The following is a 23,549-nucleotide window of genomic DNA, read 5'->3' as shown; positions in this document are numbered from 1 at the left end:
ATATATTACACATTATAATCATATATGATTTTATATATATATATATATATATATATATATATATATATATATATTATGATTAATGATATATTAAACTATATAAGTAAATCTTTTTAGAAAGTTAATTATTTGTTATATATGTTTTTTGTAGTTGTTGTATGTGGATAGTTTCAAGTTTGATCATTTGCAAGTCACAAGTAAACGTCCAACTATTTTTATTGGACGTCAGAGAAGATAAGGTTTCTTGAGGATATTTTACAAGAGAACAGAGGATTTGAAGAAGAATGTCAAGAATCTGAGTATAGTGGGGAGGAATCTAGTGGTGATGAGGATGAATTTGATGGTGATGAGGATTTATGTGATGAGGATGAAGAAGAGTTTGATGTTAATAAAGTTAGTGTTGTGGAGGTAATTTTATAGTTTTACTAACTTATTATTTTATTAGTGTACTCATTTTTTACTTTTTATGATTAAGTATTTTATTTTTAAGTATATTTATTCTTATGTAGGTGTATGAAAGTAAAATTTCATATATGTATCAGAAGATGGAGGATTTGAAAAAGGATCTTGTTGTAAAGATAGGTGAGGGAGTGTTGAAGTTTCCTCAAAGTCAAAATTTGAAAAATTGGAAATTATTATTTCCTGTTGAAGATTTTCGCACAGGAAGTTTTTATTTCCATTATGTTTCACAACAAAGTAAGCAGCCGATATTGACACATGCTTTTGTTCAAGTTAATGATGATGAAAAAATCACAGAAGTAAATCACGATGAAGATTATGGGAATGATTTTTGGAATGATCATGAAAATGTTAAAGATGATGATCAAAAGAAATTTTGTGGTGCTCGGGGGGACGGGAGTTGTCCACATGAGGGAAATATTGGTAAAAATGATGTTGAATGTAAAGGTGATGTTAATGATCATGCATATGAGGACGATATTGGTAAAAACAATGATTTTTAGAATGAGAAAGATGATGAAGATGATGAACAAGGAAATGGAAGTGGATTCAATGTAAAAGAGGCCATAAATTTAAATTCTATTGTCAAAAATGTTAGTAAGAGTGTTGGTCTAATTGATAGCCAGGAAGGTGTATCTTTTAGTTAATTTATTTGTGATCTAGTTGCTGAAAGTTTCTTAAAACATTGGATCAAGGTAAGAATATGTTTTTATTATACACAGTTTAATCATATATGATTTTAATTTTTTATATTTGAATTCTATAGGTACTGAAAACTTGGTTGATAGTTGTATAAATCAGAAACGAGTTGAAGATGATGTGAATGACAATCTGATGGGTTTTTAGAAAAATGAATTTGATGATGGTAAGTATTTATTTATGTATTTTTTATACATAAAATGTATATATGAATATGTTATATAGTTGATTCACTTGTGATTTTAATAATTTAGAGACTGTAATTTTAGGTGAGGATGATCATAAGAAAGAAGTAATTACAGATCATACTGTTGATAAAGTTATTGTAGAAAAGAAGAAAGAAGGTGAGTTAATTCATCCAAGTATATTGAAAGGTTTTGCTGAAGTGTTAGTTGAACTTTCTAAAGCAAAGAAGGATAGAGAAGGTGTGGTAGAAGGTGAAGGTGTTGAAGTTGATTCGGATTTAAAGAAATCAATAGAAGATTGTTCAAATAAAAATAAAGATGGAGGTAATTAGATTATAATTATTGTTTATATATATATATATATATATATATATATATATATATATATATGACTGTTTTTATAATTGTTGTTTATTTATATATGATTTTTATAATTTTTTTTTTGTAGAAACGGCTAAAGAAGGTTTACAAATTATACAATGGAAGGATTCAAACGAGACTCAATCACTGAAAAAGGACAATGCAGAAGGGAAATTTGAGACGTTTTCTTGTCCAAGTTTTAGTCTTAGATTTAGTCAAGATTCTCAAGGTTCCAAGAAGGCATCTCAAAGTCAAAGTTCTCCTGAACGGATGACTAAGAAAAAGATTAAGGATAGAGTTTATTTAGGAAAACCATTTGGTGGGCCAGAGTGTGCTGTTCCAAATGTTGATGTTATTGATGCTAGTCCAGTTTCTTTGCACCCCCTTTGGGTGTATTAGAAGGACCATCAAAACCAATTTCCAACCATGCTAGAGTGATAAATGAAAAAATTCCATCAAAAGAAAAGTCTGGCAAACCTAAAGGTATAAATGAAGAAGGAACATCAGAAGTAGATGTCAAAGGAAAGAGAGAAATGAAGTTTTCTTAAGTTTATAAGTCACCTTTTAAGGAAAGGTTAATTGATTTTAAACAAATTTTGACACAAGTAGAAAATGTTGTTTGTGAATGGCTTTTCAGACTTAAGGAAATCTAGGGTAATTTTTTTAAATATAATTTTTAATTTTTATAATTATAATTTTTAATTTTTATAATTATAATTTTTAATTTTTAATAATATTTAAATAAATATCTACACAGATATGTTCTTGCTTATGGAATCAGATCTTATGGGTTTTAGAGCTAATTATGAAAATATTTATAAAAAAACCTATTTGTATGTAAGTGTTCTTGATTAATGGTCTTGTATACTAAATCATGAAGAGAAATTCAGAGATGTTAATTCTCCACTCACATTGTTCATGAATGTTGATACTGTAAGATTTTATTTTTTGTTTTTCTTTTCATATTTTGATAATCATTAACAATTTTTTTATTAAATATTTACATTTTATTATATAATCATTTCTGATTTTTTTTATTACAGACTTTGTCATTTGAATATAATCATTTGAATGAAACTGGAAAATATAAAGTTTTCAAGGACAACTTCTCTCTCAGTGTTTTTGGTGATAGAGACTTGAAGGTTTTGAAGGATATTGATATGGTATATTTAGTTTTTTTATACATACATACATACATATATATATATATATATATATATATATATATATATATTAATATTTTCTTTCTAATATTATATATGTTGATGTTAGGTATTTTTCCCTGTTTTGAGGCAAAAACATATATATCTTATTGTTATCAATTTGAAGAAACCTGCTTTTGAGGTTATTAATAACAGTGCAGATGATGTTGATTTCGATGATAAGTATGGTTCGGTTTTTAAACCTCTTGTAAGTTTCAAATGATATTTAATCTTTATATTTAAAATCATATATGATATGTTTTATAATTAGTATACTTATATTTTTTGAGTTCAAATCATATATGATTTTCAGAAAAAGTTTTTTTTTTTGAAGTATCTAAAAGAGATCAATCATGTTAAAGCAAATGAAATGGCTGATAAAAATCTTATACCGGTAAGATTGATAATGCCATGGAGGATAGTTTACAACAAAGTGGATTGTGGTGTTTTTGCTATGGGACATATGGAGAGTTATTTTGGAGAAAAATATTCTAAATGGAAATGTGGTCTTCCAAAACAAGGTCTTAAGAAAAAAAGTGTGGAGAAGTTGAGAATGAAATATGCAGCAACAATTTTAACTTCTAAGATTAATACGAAGTGTGATGATGTGTTGAAAGTTGCGTATGAGTATCAAAAAGTTGATCCAAAGATTTGTTGTAAGCATACATATCATGCTCAATGGAATATAGAAACAAGGTTGTCAAGTTTTTTTTTATTGAAGAGTTTAGAAGTAAATGAATGATGTTTTAAGAACAAGTTTGTTTATGTTGGTTTATGTTGTCTTTATGTTATGGATATTTTCAAGAATGTTTGTTTTTATGGTGATGGAAAACAAATTTATATGTAGTTTGATGGATTTTATGATGTAAGTTTGTTTCTATGTTTTATGTTATTGAATGTTAATTATAAGTGATTAAGTTCTTTTTTTATATGTAATTATGTTTTTAGTACCGATTATATGTTATTTATATGTAATCATTAGTGATTATATCAATTAATTTTTTATCTATTTCTGTAATCGTAAATGATTACATATGCTCAACAGCACATTATAATTTATTATTTTTTCTTGATAATTGAGCTTATCTTGAGTTCATTGAATACATCACCATGCAAAATCTTATCTTTTTTAGATTTTATTTTTGTTTTGTAGTGAAGAATCTTTGCTTTATAAATCAAAACATATCATGTTTTTCATTGAGTTGTGAATATGTTTTTATCAAGGGGGTAGCCTCGTGCTACCTCTTAGATTTGGTCAAAGATGAGTGGTTATACTTCTCCAATGGTTAGTTTTTATATTAATTACTTTAATTTTTAATTTAATTTTTTTTATATATTACCATTACTTATTTCTAATGTAAACAACTTCCTTTTCATTTCAAATAAATTATGGACTCTATAAGTCAAAAAGAACTAATTTTGTTGTATCTAATAACATGTTCTCCATTTTTTTCAAGATTCTTGCTCTTTTATTTGTAGCTAGATTTTCATAGATATTATAGCTGACTCCGAGAACGCCACTTCCACCACTACTTAAAAAGTTTATCTTCATTGAACATATCAGATCTTTACTAGATGTCTTTGAAGTAGAGGAATGTTGCTCATTTAAAGAAGATTCATTTTTAATGAACAACATTTCCCTACATCAAATATGTAGTAAATGTAATAATTTATTAATACGAAGCGTGATGATGTGTTGAAAGCTGCATGATGATGTGATGATGTGTTGTCTGATAAAACATTTCTCTACATCATATCTTCTGAGATTAATACGAAGCGTGATGATGTGTTGAAAGTTGCATATGAATACGAAGAACAAGAATCTTGGAAAATGAGGAACATAATATTTGAGGCTTGTGAAATTATTTGCTATTAAATATTTTATCATTTTTGATGTTATTCTATGATGGGTGATTAGAAGTTGTTTTTCCAGATGAATATTGTTATGTTTATATTTTTTATGTACAGTGTTGTTGTATATTTGTTATGAACAATGTTGTTGTATATGGTTATACGTAATGAGATTTGTAGTAAATTGTAGATGATATTTATATGTAATCATAAATGATTAGATGTATTGAGTAACATTTTATATGTAATAATAAATTATTACATTTATTGAATAACAGTTAAGAAATTACATAATTATTTCTATTTATATAATCATAAATGAATATGTAATACCAATTCATATGTTTTGATTAATCATAAGTGATTATATACTTTTGTAATCATAAAATACAAAAACTTAGATAAAAGAAGGTCCAAGATAGAAAGATTGCAAGAAAACTGATTTGTTGTGCTACTAATAAAATCAAAGAAAGAATTATCAATGTAGATAGAATTCAGTAAACAGAATCATAGTAAATTCTGTCTTGTAAAAAGAGTAAAATGCATAAAAAAAAGTATATTATTTAGAAAAAAATCCTGACTTATTCATTACTGATTAAACTAGTAGTTATCTATGTAGCTTTTGATGATTGTTCTGCTGCAAGTTTGATTGGGCATGTATGCAAGTTATGAGGAGCCCTTTGTCCACATCCTGGGCATCTTCTTGTTTGCTTGTTTGAATTTTTATGTGCTATTTCTGTTGCACTTTGAATTCTCTTTTTCTTTCCATTTCCTTTATTACTTTGAACATTTGGAACATTGATGTCAATGTCTTTTGGAATAGAAATGTCCATAAGCTTTCCTACCTCTTCAACATTTGTCCTATGTTTCTGCAATTCATTTGTAGGATCGTTCTCGTATTCCTTCAGCATGATTTCTGTTTTTCTAACAAACAAATCCATTTTGTCTTTATTTTTTCTTACGTATTCCAAACATGCTTCAAAGTTGTAGTATGCTTGATTGACAGATCTATTAATTTCACTGTCTCTTGTATCATATACATGCCTACTAAAGTGATAACGCCTTGATATCACATCCTTTCTCCAATGATTCTCAATGTATTGTTCAGGTATTTTCTTAATTCCATGTTTCATGAGTATGTTGAATGCATGTTTGCATAAAGTCCCAAAGCGGATGAAGTGTTCACAAGTACATTTTACATCATTTGCTGTAAGTTTTATTTCTAGATGTTCAAAATAAAATTAAAGCATTAAGTGTTTTTTCTATTGAATTAAATGTAGTTGTATATATTATTTTATAATCATAACTGAATATAGTTGTATATTACGTTTTGATTCATCAAAATTTAAAATAATAATATATTACCTCAAATTATGTTTTTAAATCGTTGTTTTTGTTCAGTTGTTCCACTTTGTATAACTCTCATCTGTTTTTTATTCCAACATGTTTGTAATCGCAGTACCAGGAACCTTTGTAGATTTATTTCTGCAATTCATAAAACAATGTACCTGTATAAACTTTTGCAGCATGTTTTTCTATCGGTCGCGGAGAAATAAATTTATTTACCGCCTTCTTTGTTTCATGATCAAGCTCCTTTTGTGTATTTCTTTGTTTTTGAATTGTAGTGTCATAGTTCATCATGAAATGTAGAAGTAAATTTTCAGATTGTGAGTAAGAGTTGAAGAAGGAATTCATGCTTTCTGATCTTGAAGTGGTTTTCATCAATCCAAACATTCTAGTGTTACTGAAGTATGTAGGTATCCATTTGTCATGTAATTTGAAAATATCATTGAACCATCTTTTATCTTCGAGATTGAATTCATTAATAATCAACTCCCACTTCTTCTCAAATTCATCAGGTTTGATATGCATGTTCCAAACAAACTTGTTAAATCTCTTCTTGAAGTCCTTGTTTTAAATAAATCGCCAGTAACCTATGAATGAATAATTTTACTTATATAATTATAAATTATATACTTATTTGGATATATCATATATGAGTAATCATATATGATTATGTATTGTAATGTATGATTAATCATATATCATATATGATTAATCATATATGATTATACAGTATAATATCTGATAATTCATATGATTAGAATACTTAATCATATATGATTAATCATGTATGATTATACATATATGATTATACAGTATGATATCTGATAATTCATATTATTAGAATACTTAATCATATATGATTACATAGTTTTTTTTTATAAATCATATATGAGTTATCATATATGATTTATATTATAGTTTTATTTTTATTATACCTTTTCTTGCAGTTTTTTCATTATGTACCACATGAATAATCTGTGTCTTGAATTTGGTAAGATAGATTCCACTGCTTGTTTTATTGCTGGATCTTGATTAGTTAGAACAATTTTTGGTGTTTTCCCTTCATGAGCTCTAAGAAAAGCTTTAACTAGCCATTTATAGGACTCAATTGTCTCTCTACTCAGCAACCCAACACCAATAGTAACTAATTTCTTGTGGTGGTCAACTAATGTGAATGGAACAAATAACATTTTATACCTATATAAAGAAAATGTGTTTAGTACAATTATATTTGATTAAAAGTATGCATAAATTTAATTGTATAGATTTTTTATTTTAATCATAAATTTATAAATTATGTAACGTATATACATTAACTTACTTGTTTGTTCTAAAAGGTGCATCAAAAGATATAACTTCTCCAAACTCTGCATAAAAAGCCTTTCATCTTTCATCTGCCGAAAACATAGCAGCCAATTGATCTCCATCACATAGGAACTCAAATGAATAATTTGGGTAATGATCTCTATGATCATTCATTTTGTTTATCATTATTTGAGCATCCTTGTAACATAAGATTTTATTTTCTCCTCTCCTCAAGTTTTTGTAGATTGTTACCTTCGCCCCTACATATTTGTATCCTCCTTTCAAAACTGCTCGTATTTTGTGAGCCATTACTAGACCAATTTTAGCCTTTAATGCACGTACTACAAACTCTTTTTTCAGAATATGACATCTTTCTTGCCTTTTTCATATAAGGTCTATCCTCAATACTTTCCAATGGGTGGTTGTGCAATTCAAAGAATTGCTTAACTTTGTAATCTATTATTCCTTAAACATTTCAAAAATAATCTTTGTTGTATACCCATAATTATCTTGTTCGAATTTGGTTTCTTCTTGAAAGAACTTGTAGCCAACGTATCACAAGGTTTTGGTTTATCCTTGTCACCCCTGTTGCATATAACACATTTGTTTTTTATTATTTGGCTATTGTATTTTGATTGGCTGCTTAGTCTTATATGAAAAACTGTCATTTTTGCATAATCAGTATACATTTTTGCTGCCAAATTTAGTGATTTGAAAATGCTATTTACAATTTGTACGAATTATGGAGGGACATCTGGTTTATATTCAGATTCTTCAATTATGTTACTGCAATATGATTCATTTGTTGAATTGGAACTTTCACCTGATAAAAGAAGGTAATGACAAATATGTTATTATATAATTTTATGTTGTAATAATCATATGTGATTACTGATATGTATTTATATAGTGTATTATATTATTAATCATATTTTATGATGAAAAATCATATATGATTATAGAGTTTAATATATAATTAGTTATATATTTCAATGCACAATCATGTATGATAAATGATTATACGTTGTGATATATAAGTAATCATATGTTATATTTGTTTGATCATTTATGATTAATCATATGCATTTATACTTTTTAAAATAATAGTAATTATATTTTAGGATGTATAATTATATATGATTACAGATCTTAATATATTATTAATTATATATTTTAATGTAGAATCACATATGATAAATCATATGTGTTTGTACAATGTCTTATATGATTAATCATATATTGTACTATATTGTACTGTGTAATCATAAATGATTATAAGTCTTAATTTATAGATAATCATACTTGATACTGTTTAATCATGTACGATTAATCATATATATTTATAGTTTTGATTAATCATATTTTATGATGTATAATCATATATGATTATCATCCTAATATATGATTAATATATATTTCAATTTGAAAACACATATAACAAATTATATTTGTTTGTATAATATCTTAGATGATTAATCACATATTATATTGTATAATCATATATGATTATACTATTTAATATATGATTAATCATATATTTAGATCTATGAACACATATGATAAATCATATGTTTTTTTAAATTGTTATATACGATTAATCAAATATTATTATGTATAATCGTATATAATTATACATCCTAATATATAAATAATCAGAATTTATACTATATAATAAGTTACAACATATAATCATATATAATTATGCATTGTAATATAATATTAATACAAGACCAGTTATGTTTTTTGTTTATGACTAAATAGAAAAATCAGAATCAACTTTATAAATTGTAATGTAATGTGTACTATTAAAACAAATTATTTGTACCTTCAATATGAATCGTATTTTGAAGTTCTTCGTGTTGATTTTTGGAAGTCAAAGAAATTGAATTGATTTGTTCGTCTCTATTATATGAATTGATTTCAACTACAATAGTATCAGTTGCGATCGAATCGTCAATTTCTTTTGAATTCAATATCATTTTGATTCAATTTTCAAATGCTTTGTCGCTCTCTTGAATTGCGTTGATGAATGCGATGTGCTTGTTTTTTCAATTTGAGGATTATGTCTCGTATTTATGAAAATATGAACTGATACTATGTTTCGATCGTTTTTTTTCGATTTGAATATTGTGATTAATTTGATAACAGATTCAGTAAAAATGGGAACTTTAAGATGACATTGAATGATTTTTGAAGCTTGAATGATATGATTACGTAATTGATACGAAGAATCGATGATTTAACGATAAGATAATTTTTAGAGAAGAAATGTGTGCACTTTCTAAACATTAAGTTGAGATTTACTGTTATACCCCTGCATCATTTAACAGTTGACGAAAGTTGACGTTAAGTTCCATTGGCTGATGTTTAATCTCACAATCTTAATTTTTTTATCAATCTCAATGGAATTATATATATATATATATATATATATATATATATATATATATATATATATATAAAGGAAAGGGTTATATGGAAAAAAAACCCTAAAAAATCCTAAAACTCATAAAAATGCATAAAAAAATACTTAGAGATCACAATTTTTTTGATTTTATATATGAAAAAATCGCATATTAATTTAAAAATTCGCTGAAAAAAAAACTTTTTTTTTTCAAATTGGTTTATTTTCAATAAAAAAAAAATTCAATGAATTTGTAATAAAAGGTGCATTTTTTCAAAAAAAAAAATGATCTATAAGTATTTTTTTATGTATTTTTATAATTTTTAAGGTTTTTTTTTATATTCATGTTTTGAATACACAAAAGTAGTCATAATGAAGGTGGATCATGTTTTGGATTTTTATGATAATACGAGGTCCAATAATGACTTCGATGTGGAACAGTGAAGTTTACATCACATCCTTTATTTATAAAATAAAGCTTAAAGAGAAGATAGCATAAGTGGCTGTTGCTATCACTTGCAAAGGATAAATATTTCTTTGCTTTCGCACTATTGATGTTTGTTAGGCAGGTTCCGAAATGAGATGTATTCAATTGAATCTAGAGTTGAGTCAATATAGAGTTCGCACCTTACGATAGCATTGATTGCGCTACTATGTTCCTCTATTTACATACTTTTCATAATTTTAGTGCACAGATCTTCCAAAACAACTATGTTCCTCTATTTACGGATTCGTCCGAGATTAAAATAAAAGAAAATGTTGTTGGCTCCACTTTTTGCGCTCAATGTATAATTTTACATCATTTTGTTGTTGCCTTTTCGATTATAATACTTTCCTAAAAAGGAATCCCACCATAACGGTCTTATATGAATCATCAAATATAGATACTCTTAAGTGTCTTAGGGACACGTTTATGAATTGAAATCCTACTTGGCAAATGATAGCTACTGTTCTTATGAGATCCATCAACGTAATTTTTTTGTAGACTAATAAGATATAACTTCATTTTTTTATAAATATATGTCAATAGTTAAGTGTGATTTAAAGACCCAAATTGAAAAGAAACTAACTTACGAAAAAAAAAATGGAGTACATGAGTGTTTTGGTCAAAAATCAACTAAGTAGAATCTAACCAAATTGTATGAGAGTCTGTGATGTTCATGATAAATCAAGCAAGAAATGATAATCAAAGTGACAGAAGTGAGTTACAAGGAAACCCTTGATCATTGATAGAATCTCCGACATAAAACCTTAGTAGGTGGTAATGATCACTTGCCTTGATGATTTTATTGATATAAAATGTTAAATACATAGATGAATGTGTAAATGTAAGTACATGTATCGTGGGGAAATGGAGATAAGGACGAGCCGAACTGTCTCATCGTCATTAATGTGCCACAGTGTCGAAGGAATAAAAGCAGTACTTATGAACTATCGGTAGTCTTGTCATTCTCGTTATATAAGTTGTATCGAATCGTTGGTCCATGACATGCTATTTATGTGGTGTTCCCTATGTTTCCTTGACTTGACACTCGTGAATGCTAGTTCACAACGGTTATTTCAAGTCTAGTTATTCGGCTTTGTTCTCCTGGGTTTGGCATTCCATAATGCATTCGTCTAGGCTGTATATCGGTGGTTCGGATTCGGCTCGACCAAACCACTTCTGTTTGGAGGTGACATACCTCATTAAGTCTCTAAGTTCGAATTGTTTTGAATAATTCGAATTTACTTTACATTTATCGACATCGGCTTTTATTAGATAGACTTGACTGTCAAATCAGGTACTAGATTCGACCGTTCTACCTCGCTACAGCTCATATTTTCTATCTTATAACCATTACTTCGAAATTATAAACCGCCCCTTATTCATCAGGCATAATTGAATCATTTTTCTTCAACTACCTCTCGACTTTAACTACCATCTTCTTTCTAGCACTACCTTCCTTCGAGTTCTTCCTTGTTTGATTTCTTCTTTCATCTTTTTATCATCGAAAAATATAATCATCTCGTCCACACTGATTTCTCTACTTTAACTCAAGGGTTATTGGATGAGATCATCAAGTCTTTCCACATCGACCCCCAATTCAAATCTATCCTTCATTCTAAGGACCATCCTATCACCATGTCTCTAGAAGGCTATGTCGGCCTTTACATTGTGTTCTTTAAATCTGGGATTTGCCTACCCACCTTTGAATTCCTAAATTGAATCCTTGGGTATTATAAACTCCATATTGCCTAGATTACCCCTAACGGTTCAATAAAATCATGTGTTTCATGTTGTTGAATAAAGCCCTACATATGGTCCCGTCTTTTTCTGTCTTTTGCCATTTTTACGTGTCCACGACGAGGGGCGATTGGGTTTCTTTTTCTTTGCACTCCGAAGCTATTGAGATATGTGACGGGCTGCCTAATTTTATCAAGAAGTGGAAGTCTGATTTCTTATTTGTAGATGTATCTGCTTTCGGGGTACCTATGCAATTTGGGAGGCTCTCAAATTAGGAGCACGACCCAACCCCCGAACTTACTGTAGACGAGCGATCCATCGAAGACCAGTTGGTCGCTAATTATGTCAAATGGTTTGATATCGATGACTCGACTCTCGAAATTGTTGAACTAAAGGATTCCCCTATGTCATCGACAGACCTCATACTCCGGTTCTTCATGGCCAATACACTCCTCTAACGCCTTCTCCAGAAGCGCAATACCCCTTCATCTAAGCATGCTGAGGACCTTACCATGAGATCTGGAACTCCTGTTGAAGGTGATACAGTATTAGAGTCTGAATCAAGCATCGATTCTCATACACAACCCGAGTCTCGTGATCCCATTGTCATCTCGTCCTCTCCTTTCGAACAAAAGAAAAAAGAAGAATGATCGGTCCCAAGGTAAACCTTCGGCTTTCTCTTTATCCAAACCTACAGGAAAGATGATTACCTCTTTAAAGTGTAGGAGGGATATTTATGTTGGATTAGTGACTAAGTCCATAACCATTTTGGTATGTACTTGACCCAATGGTGCATGGTCCTTTTGGGTTGCCTTCACCAAAGCAACTTGATAGGATGAATTATGGAGATAGAGGATTAATTATGATTTATTAATATATTATGAGAATAATATATTAAAGGAGAAATAGTGCTTCAGACGACAAAGCAGATACAGCAGGTTAAGAACCGTTATCAGTTACCGAGTAGCTCGCCTTGGGGAGCACCAATCCTTTTTGTCAAGAAGAAGGATGGTTCACATCGGATGTGTATTGATTACCGGGAGTTGAACAAGCTAACGGTCAAGAACCGTTATCCATTACCGAGGATCGACGATTTGTTAGATCAGTTGCAGGGAGCGTCTTGGTTCTCCAAGATAGACTTGAGGTCGGGTTATCATCAGATGAGGGTTTGGGATGAAGATATCCAGAAGACAGCGTTCAGAACTCGTTATGGGCATTACGAGTTCGTGGTGATGCCTTTTGGGCTCACCAATGCACCATCCGCGTTCATGGATCTCATGAACAGGGTGTGTAGACCGATGTTGGATCGATCGGTAATTGTTTTCATCGATGATATATTGGTATATTCGAAATCCAGAGAGCAGCATGAGGAGCATTTGAGGGAAATCCTCGGAGTTCTGAGATCGGAGAGGCTTTACGCCAAATTTTCCAAGTGTGATTTTTGGTTACGGGAGGTCCAGTTTATAGGGCATCTTGTTAACCAGTAGGGGATATTTGTCGATCCGGCCAAGATTGAGGCTGTGATGAGTTGGGAAGCGCCGAGGTCACCTACTGAGATCAGGAGTTTCTTAGGATTGGCAGGCTAGTATCGGAGATTTATCAGGGATTTCTCCAAGATCATCGTGCCACTCACCAAGTTGACCCGGAAGGGTGTTGCATTTTCTTGGGGTCCGGAGCAGCAGACGTCGTTCGAGACACTTCGCCAGAGATTATGCGAAGCCCCGGTGTTGTGATAGCATATGCATCGAGGCAGCTTAAGCCTCATGAGTCGAGGTATCCCACTCATGATCTAGAATTGGGGGCTGTAGTGTTCACTCTCAGGATTTGGCGTCACTATTTGTATGGGGTTCGGTGTACGATATACACGGACCACTAGAGCTTGACATATTTGATGGATCAGCCCAGCCTGAATATGCACCAGAGGAGATGGTTGGATGTAGTAAAGGATTGTGATTGTGAGATCCTGTACCACCTGGGCAAGGCTAATGTGGTAGCCGATGCCCTGGGTCGTAGGGCAGAGGGCGCCCCGATTTGAGATATTTGCATGAGATTGCAATTGATGACTCCGGTATGGGACACCATTCGAGGGGCCCAAGCGAAGGTCGTGAGACCGAAGAACCGCAAGAGAGAGCGAGTGATCGGGCAGGTATCGGAGTTTGTTACCGATAGTCGAGGACTTATGACTTTCCAGGGTCGGGTTTGGGTACCGTTTGAGGGCGGGACGTATACCGTCTTGATGGAGGAGGCGCATAGATCGAAGTTCTTGATCCACCCCGGGGCCACTAAGATGTATTTGGACCTGAAGAAGGAGTATTGGTGGCCCTGTATGAAAAGAGATGTTGCATGGTTCGTAGAGAGGTGCTTGATCAGTCGCAAGGTTAAGGCCGAGCACCAGCGCCTGCATGGTAAGTTACAGTCGTTAGAGATTCCCAAGTGGAAGTGGGAACAGATTTCCATGGATTCTATCACCAAATTGCCGAGGACTGCTTGGGGTGTTGATGCAATTTGGGTGATTGTGGACAGGTTGACGAAGAGCGCTCATTTCCTTGCCATCAGTGAGAGCTCTTCTGCGGAGAGGTTGGCAGAATTGTACGTGAAGGAGGTGGTATCGCGGCATGGAGTACCGATCTCGATTGTCTCAGATTGAGATGTGTGTTTCACTTCCAAATTTTGGAAGAAATTTCATGAGGAATTGGGTATGAGACTGCATTTTAGTACCGCGTACCAACCACAGACCGACGAGCAGAGTGAGCGGACGATTCAGACGCTTGAGGACATGATTCGGGCATGTGTATTGGATTTCAGCGGGAGTTGGGACACGTATTTGCCCTTGGCTGAGTTTTCCTATAACAACAGCCATCACTCGAGAATTCGTATGCCACCTTTTGAGCTGTTGTATGGAAGGAGGTGTCGTACCCCCATTTGCTGGGGCGAGGTAGGGCAGCGTGTGATGGGTAGTACAGAGATAGTGCTTCAGACGACAGAGCAGATACAACAGGTTAGACAGAGGTTGTTGACCGCTCAGAGTCGCCAGAAAAGTTATGCAGATAGGCAACGATCCGAACTCGAGTTTCAGGTTGGTGATTTCGTGCTCGTGAAGGTATCTCCTTGGAAAGGAGTGATCTGATTCAGGAAGAGGGGCAAGCTGGGACCTCGGTATATTGGGCCGTTTAGGGTGATCGTGAGGGTGGGAAAGGTAGCGTATCGCTTGGAGCTACATGCGGAGTTGGTGCCTCTCCTCTTCTCATTTTTCATCCTCTTGCTCTTGGTGTTTGTGAGCCGTTAGAGGGGTGACATTTGTGACACTAAGCTTTCTGAAGCCAATTACAAGGAGGAATAGATTGTTATTACTACATAACAATCAAAGGTAATTTCTAAACCCTTGATTCGGTTCATATTATGATAGATCTAGGGTTTATGGCTTTGGATGATTATTGCATGTTCATTAGACAAACTAGATCCAAAGCTTTAGGGTTTGCATGTACACCATAAGAATGATGTAGTGCTGTAACAGCCCGAAATCCAGGTTAGCTTTATGACTCTTCTATTTTGGAGAGTTGGCAACAAATTAGTCCCTTAAAGTTGAAAGGTGGATTGGTGAGTACGTTGGGCGTACTGGGGTGTACGTCACGCGTACTTGCGCGCTTAATTTGTACGCGGGTTCATCTGGGTACGCTGGGCGTACCCAAGGTTACGCCGGGCATAACCGGCCCAGATGCAAAACCCTAATTCCTGGCTTTTGCACTATAAAAGGATCATGTAGTCCTTTGCCCTAGCCACCATATCCCCTTGAGTGAGTCCTTGGAGAGCTGAGATTCGTGCTTTAGCTTATGTGTGTGTTTTTGAGCTTGAAGTTATCTTTTCAAGGTGAAGAAGGAGAAGAAGGGGCCATTGTTGGAGCTAGAAGTTGAAGAACAAGTGTAGATCCGAGTTCTACAGTGGTTGGAGATCCTTTCTGAGGTAAAAAGCTCAAAGCTTTCCTTGTTCTTCATAAGTTTTGCTTTTTGGACCATTTTTAGGGTTTTTGGTTCAAAGTTGGAGACTTTATGTGCAAAGAGTCTCCATAAGCTTATATCTGACCTTTTCTAGTGTATAGTGTGTTGCGGAGTCATAAAAATCTAGTCTTGGACGTGGATCTTGTGTCATGCATGAGTTATAGTCTCATTATGGAAAGAGGAAAGGTGTTTTGAGCACAAATGACCTTTACAGCCATGCAAAGGCTTAAAGGTTTCAACTTTATGGATTAAGTCATATTAGAGGAGTCAGATCTGAAGTTTGGATGCAAGTCTTAACCGATTAAGACCTAAATGTGTTGGATAAAGAAATTGGGCATTACGTTGGGCGTAATCTCAATACACGCCGCGTAGGGGGTCGCGTTCCCTGTTTCTGGAGTGCAAGGGTACGCCCCGCGTACTGCTTGTTGTTGACTTTTGTTGACTTTTAGGGTTTTAGTCAACATGTGGACTTTTGAGTCAGGGAGGGGTAAAATGGTCTTTTACCCTTCTGTGGAATTTTAGAAAGGAATATAGTATAGCCTTAAGAGACGTTAATGATTTGGAGTAATTACTTGATGTGATTAGGCGAGGCTAGGCCGTTGTTGCGAGATTCAGAGATATCGAGCACGTGAGACTCTAGACTTCATACGAGGTGAGTCTTCTCACTATACTATACCTGGGAGGGTACCTATGTGTGACCGGAAGGTCTGGTATGCTATAAGATTATGCATTGTATGTTATTAGTTGCTTGTGTTTGTATGCGTTATGTATGTTATGCTTGATATGGTCCGGAAGGCATTATGTTATGGGCCGAAAGGCATTATGATGTAGATCGGAAGGTTAGGGAGTTATAGACCGGAAGGTCGACACGGGTAGAACCGGAAGGTTTACCGGGTTCGGACGGAAGTCCCCTGAGACACATGGACCAGAAGGTCATGGCCTGGAAGGGCGTATGTGTGTAAGTGGTATATTGGGGAACTCACAAATCATTTATGCTTACAGTTTTGGTGTTATGTGTTTCAGGTACTAGCGAGGACCGTGGGAAGGCGCCGGCATGACTCGTACACACCCCCGCAGGCGGATTTGGATATAGTTGATCTTGGGATTTGACATGTTTTGTATTATGACTACGTTACATTGGATTTTTATGGTTTTTTTTAATGAAATTATGTTTTAAAGAAATGAAAATTTTGTTTTGAAAAATTACGTTGTTACAAGTGCTCTAAACCCATCAGTGGTATCAGAGCCTAGGGTTGTTTGTTAATGAATTTGATGCATATTTGATCGTTTATTGCCTGAAAATCAAATTTTTTGCTCTCTACCTGACTGACTAGGTGAGTCAGTGGATGAACTCGGCGAGTCCAGTCCCTGACTCGGCGAGTCCCGGAGTCAGACAGAGGGAAAATTGGGATTTTGTGCTCTTTTTTCTGTGGGATAGTCACCAAAACGAATTTTATTGATAAGATTCAGATATTTTTGATATTGGGTGATTATCCTTGCCAAAATAGTAGATATTTGCCAATTAATTAAATATTTGTTGCCTTATTAGATAATGGTTTATTATTTAAGTTATTTGGTGAATTATCTTGCAAGTAATTGGACTGGGTCAAAATTAGATAACCATAATTAATTGTTAATTGCCTTATTTGAATTGTTGATCTAGAATATTCTTGATAATGTTTTGAAAAGTTTCAAAACTTGCCCTCAAGTTTTGCAATTTAAATTTTTGATTACAAGTTTAATTTTGAAATATTTAAATTCTAAACACTAATGTTTTTTGAAATGTTTCAAGACTTGTCCTCAAGTTTTTGGAATTTAAAATTGTTTGATTAAAAGTTTGATTTTTTGAAATTTTAAATTCTAAAACCCTAATTTTTGAAAAAGTTCAAATTGCACCCTTATGGTTTTATTAAATTAATTAAGTGTATAATTAAGAAAGAGTTAATAAATCCATAGTGATATGGTTTACATTTAATTAAATTAAAAGTGTAATTTATTAAATTATACCACCTAGTATTTTAAAAGTGTAAAATACACCCTTATACTATATATAACATTAAAAGTCTAATATTATATATGTATAACTTAAACTGCTAGTCTTACCGTTAGTAGGCCTCATTTACGAAGCCGATCTATAAGGGGGGGTATAAGGTTATGGCCTATAAAATGGTCGTTTAATGGGTGTCCATTCTCACCCACCGCTTCCTTGATTGGTGGAGGGTCGTTAGCCGAACGGGTAGGATAGGGCAAACCCTTTCCATTAAAGGTATAATGAATTATAAAGTAACTAAATGTTTTTACAAAATTCTCAATCCTAGTTACTTTAGGTAAAAGTGAATTGATGTAATTCCATGAAATTACACTTTGTAACCTTGCGAAGACGTTAGTAGAGCGTGTGTGGTTAATCGGCGCACTAAATGGTTCTGAGCAAAGGTTGCAAAGGATGAATCAATGTTTGTCATAGTTCAGTGGAGCGTGTGTGGTTAACCGACACATCGAATAGGTGACTATAATATTGGGGGCACCATGTAAATTTGCATGGTTATTCACACCCTGTTTTGTGATCCTCGACATCCCAGTCACAAATCGAGGGGCATATCGAGATTTAAATATGCCATTGAAAAGTTCAATGAATCTCATAGGATCTAGGAGTTTTTCAATACATTTAAAACCTAATATCTTTTTCGTTCTTCATGGTGGAAAATTAGTGAATCGTCATTCACTTACCTTCAAATGTTCTGCAATTTGGATTACGACATCCCTTTTCCAAATTGTAGAATATTGTGTTGGGTCCTAGCCTTAATATCTCATTTGGGTGTTTTATTAAGGACTCAATCAATCATCTAACTTGAACTTTTCTCCCGTTTTGTAGATGTCAAAGTATGACAACTATGGTCTTCCCAAATCTCGTGGAACAAGCTTTCCACATGAAGATGATATTCCACGATTCGATCGAGGAACATGAGATCATGCTTCACTTCCTCCACCTCCTCCTGTTGTTCTCCTAAACCCACAATATCGAAGAATTGAAATGTTCAAATTACCTCAAGCACTGTTGGCAATGAAACATGAAGATGGAAAATCCATGTGTGCTCACGTCCTAGGGATGAAATCACACATCGACGGTTTGACAATGTTGGGTGCATATTTTCCAAAGAAGTTGGTTGCAGATTGGTTCTTCAGTCACTCCCTAAATCATATGATAAGTTCATAAGAGAGTATTATATGATGGATCTTGACGCGACCCTCATTGACCTAACTTACATGCTTATTGCTGCTGAATCAGAAATGATTTGGCAAAGTGATGGAGCATATTTGTCTGGTAATTCAACCAACCATGCTTCCGTAGTCGCTCCAGGAGAAGCCACATGTTTCTGCTGCCAAGAGAAGAGGCGTTGTATAAAAAGATGCCCAGAGGACCTGAAGAATCTAAGAGATGGGAGAGTCAAGAAGTATGGCTCAACTTCAGGTAAAATCCACTATGTAACTCTATTAAGTTCATATTCATTGAATCTTAAAACATAATGTGATAAGATTACATTTGAATGTTTTGCAGGATCATAGAAAAAAGAGGAAGCTTGATGGAAGAGCAAGATGAATATGATCACGAAGAAATGGATCACGATCGCGTGGATTCGAAGATCAGATTTTGAGCTTAGAAAGTTATGATAGAGTTGTTAGGAATATTTGATTACATAGTTTTTCAGTTGATTTTGCATTGTAAGGACATGTTTTCTGCTGCTTTTATGAATAAAATAAAATTTTATTTGTCTTATATATATATATATATATATATATATATATATATATATATATATATATATCCTTGCAATGAAATCGTTGTGAAAAATTGATGTTTGTGTATTTCTATAAATGGATGTGATTCTTAGTTATGTCATTTGTGGTAATGTCAAAATTTTCTAAGTAAGGAAAGATTCCCATCACCCAGGTTTCAATTGGATAGAAACTTGAAATCATATGATTTGAATCATGTGATGTATGGAAATCTTGGTACTTAGGAAATTAAGTCTAATTCCTTGATCACACAAGTATGTGAGTCAAGTGAAGGACTAAAGGACTAGAACACAATGTTGTGCACTAGTCAAGTCCACCACAAATAACAATGGGACTATTCGTCATAATTTACCAAAAGTCTGGTAATTGTGGTTATACTTACAAGATTAAGTGTAATTCTGAATCATTGAAAAGTTTCAATGAATGGCAGAACGAATAAGAAGAATCAATGAAGGTAGAAATATAAAAAAATTTCTCAAATCTAAGAAGGGAGAGTACTTTTATATTAGTTTTATGATCGTCTTAATGATTAAGAACCATATCACAATTGATCCTCTAAGGACATCTTAGTGTACTAGTATGGCTAAGAGGAGGAATCAGAAATTGTTGAAATGGTTAAATCAAAAGGATGAGTCATACTTCGTTCCAAAATCAAGTCTTAGAATCGTACTCCAATATTGTGAACTGAGTGACACACACTCATCAAATGTGAAGTAGAAAATTGTTTTTCTTACTCTTGCACGTTTGAAATTGTTAAGTTGTGATGTCTTGGAGAAGACAAGGACCAACTAAGACCAAATGTGCGTAATGTGTTGTCTTGATATAGACACACACTAACTCTTGGACATTTATTTATCAATAAATGTTTCTTGATAAGAGAATCTGATTTGTCAAGAGGTCAGTGGGAATCTGAAGATCTTGAAAAGATTCAAGAACTTATCAAGAGTAAACCTATTATTAAACACTAGCACACGACTTGAGGTTTGTAACATATCGTGTTGACAAAATTCTTGTTTATGTGCCAATCCAGTTAACTTGGTTATGTATATGAGTTCTCCGAGTTCTTAATAGACTGCATAAGGCAAGCACCTTGTTCAATGAAAGTACATTGACTGGCATAGGTGAGCTTGAATGGATATAGTCATCATGTTATGCTTGAATGGATATAGTCACCATGTTAGTGGGAGCATGATTATTATTTTAGTATTTCAAGTTGGAAATATTAATTATAGAAAAACAAAAGTTTCACTTTGCAAAGTCGTAGGGGTAGAAAAGTTGTTTTTGCTATAATTAAGGGAGAGAATGTTATAAATCGTTTCCAATCTAAAAGCTTGGATCGAGAAATTTTAATTGAATTTAGTCAAGGGCATATTTATCATTTGCATTCTCAAAGTTCGATTATGATTACGGCATCCCTCTTCATAGTTCGAATTTTGAGAACACGACAAATAGAAATATTATGACGATATTATAGTAAGAAACTGGTAAAGTATCACGTTTTTCATTATGAATTGTATCTCATACGCTTCAGGTATAGGATCAATTGCATATGCTATAATATTCTACCGTTCTAAAATTTTCCAAATGCCTAGGGCATTTAGAGGGAAAAAAGGAAATAGAACCGGTTTTTACTAAAATAATTAAACAACTGACAAGGACAATCTAAGGTTCGCCAAGGATTGGTCGCTTATGGACAGTTGAAAGTATAGTCATGGATGGACCATATTGACATTATTATGAATAGATACGATTCTATTTTGAATGAGTTGTCATATGGAAAATATGGAAATGTTTCCATATTGGGAGTTGGATATCGAGAATAAATGTCTAGATTAGAAACTTTTATGCAAGAAGGATGTTCAAAGGAATGTACTTTGAATATGAGACTTCATGACTATGGAATTGTCCTGTAACAATCTCCAATAGAGCACTTTGTGATTTCATTGGCAAAGTCTTGGTGACTTTGGTGTCGTGACATTACGAAAGGATTGTTGCATAAAATGTTAGAATCTAACATATTCTAGTAGTGGCGAGAATTTTGTATTCTTACACTAATGGATTAGGAATTGTGAAATGAGAGAAGATTGTCATGAATTATATTATTTCACAAAGTAAGGACCATAGGTAAACAAAGTGTGCATGCTAAGAGCACGGGACAACTGTAGTTATAATTCAAGTAAGAAGTTGATTATCCGAAACAAAAAATGATGAGTAATCAATATGGTGATTAAATAAATGTTTTATTTATACTCAAAGTTTTGAGACCATATAGGATTAGTATTATTCTTGTGTTTCACTTTGCATGTTTTCACTTCCTGAATAATAAGATTATTCAAACCCTCCACAGTCGCTCATTCTTTGGAAGTAGGAATGAGAGAAGATTGTCATGAATCTGACTGTAGATTGTCTAAAGTGTCTTAGACATAGCAAAAGTTTGTTGCAGGGTTCATGAGTGCTGCTATAATATTAGAGTATTGGAATAAACCCACACTCACTTGGATCGCTTCATGGATTTTATCACGAGTGATTGGTGAGACGATAAGTTGATGTGTTCAATTGTAGTCTGTTGTCAGTCGTCATATATCGGAAGTCGGGAAACAATATATAGATAGAGAGAATCATTTAAATCCATGTCTCAGTCTATACGATATCAAGAATGGAGGAATATATGAACCCTTATCTAAAGGACACGCTTCTAATAAGATCAGAGTTGACAGCGGCTTTTGAAAGCTACGATTACGGATCATGATCTGAAGTCATACACATAATAGTTATTAGACTTATCCAAGTGGGAGACTGTTGGATTAGTGTCTAAGTGCATAACTATTTTGGTATGTACTTGACCCGATGGTGCATGGTCCTTTTGGGTTGCCTTCACCAAAACAACTTGATAGGATGAATTATGGAGAGAGAGGATTAATTATGATTTATTAATATATTATGAGAATATATATTAAAGGAGAAATCATATTGTTTAATTAATAATAGTCAAGAATTAATGAGAATTAATTTTGTGGCTAAAAAGATATTAATTAAATAAAGTGGACTGGAACTGTCAATTGTGTGTGTAAGTCCCTAATCTGCTTGTGTATCAATCAGATCCGTTTGATGGTGCGAAATCCCAATCAAACGGATGATGTCAGATCAAATAGAAGAGAAGGAGAAGAAGAAGATGTTGAATCTTGTATTATTTGATGATTATAATGTAGATCCAAATACAACATTCACACACAACACACACTCTTTTCTCTCTCTGTAGGTCGTACACTCCTTTTCTGTTCATCAATCTACTCCTCAACCCTAACATATATATATATATATATATATATATATATATATATATATATATATATATACTAGGGAATATGGGCTTGGTGAACATGGGCCGTAAATGGGTTTATGGCCGTAAACCTGTTTACGGCCGTAAACACTGACCGTAAACCCCACCTGACCGTAAACTAGACTAAAAGCTCATAAAATATTACATAAAAATATAATTGCCCAAAAAAGCAAAGTGTAAACCATATTTTGACCCAAAAATCTCCCCTTGGTTTATAACTTTCTTTTCTTAATTGACCCAACAAGCTCCCCCTAAAAAGTAGCTAGCTCTTCTTGTCAATCTTCAATGGGAGCTTGGCTTCAGCTTTAACCTTCGATTTCTTCACAGCATCAGGATGAACACATGAATATTTAATGAATGACTTCATCATGAGCAATTGAGCT

General features: G+C 33.0%; 1 protein-coding gene across 1 annotated transcript; it reads right to left on the bottom strand.

Annotated features, from left to right (window-relative positions):
• Positions 1-5,367: 5,367 nt before the first annotated feature.
• LOC145052993 (protein FAR-RED IMPAIRED RESPONSE 1-like) lies at positions 5,368-7,717 on the bottom strand. Its single transcript, XM_079000949.1, has 5 exons — positions 7,661-7,717; positions 7,415-7,497; positions 7,039-7,300; positions 6,265-6,664; positions 5,368-5,978 (listed from the first exon to the last, which is right to left on the bottom strand). The coding sequence occupies exons 1-5, from the start codon at positions 7,715-7,717 to the stop codon at positions 5,368-5,370; spliced, it is 1,413 nt and encodes a 470-aa protein (XP_078857075.1).
• Between the last annotated feature and the right edge of the window lie 15,832 nt (positions 7,718-23,549).

This window comes from Lactuca serriola, chromosome 1, assembly GCF_051521515.1.
Source record: "Lactuca serriola cultivar US96UC23 chromosome 1, Lser_US96UC23_V15, whole genome shotgun sequence".
NCBI lineage: Eukaryota > Viridiplantae > Streptophyta > Magnoliopsida > Asterales > Asteraceae > Lactuca > Lactuca serriola.
Note: the sequence above shows the minus strand (reverse complement) of the source record. Positions and strands in the feature narration are given on the sequence as shown.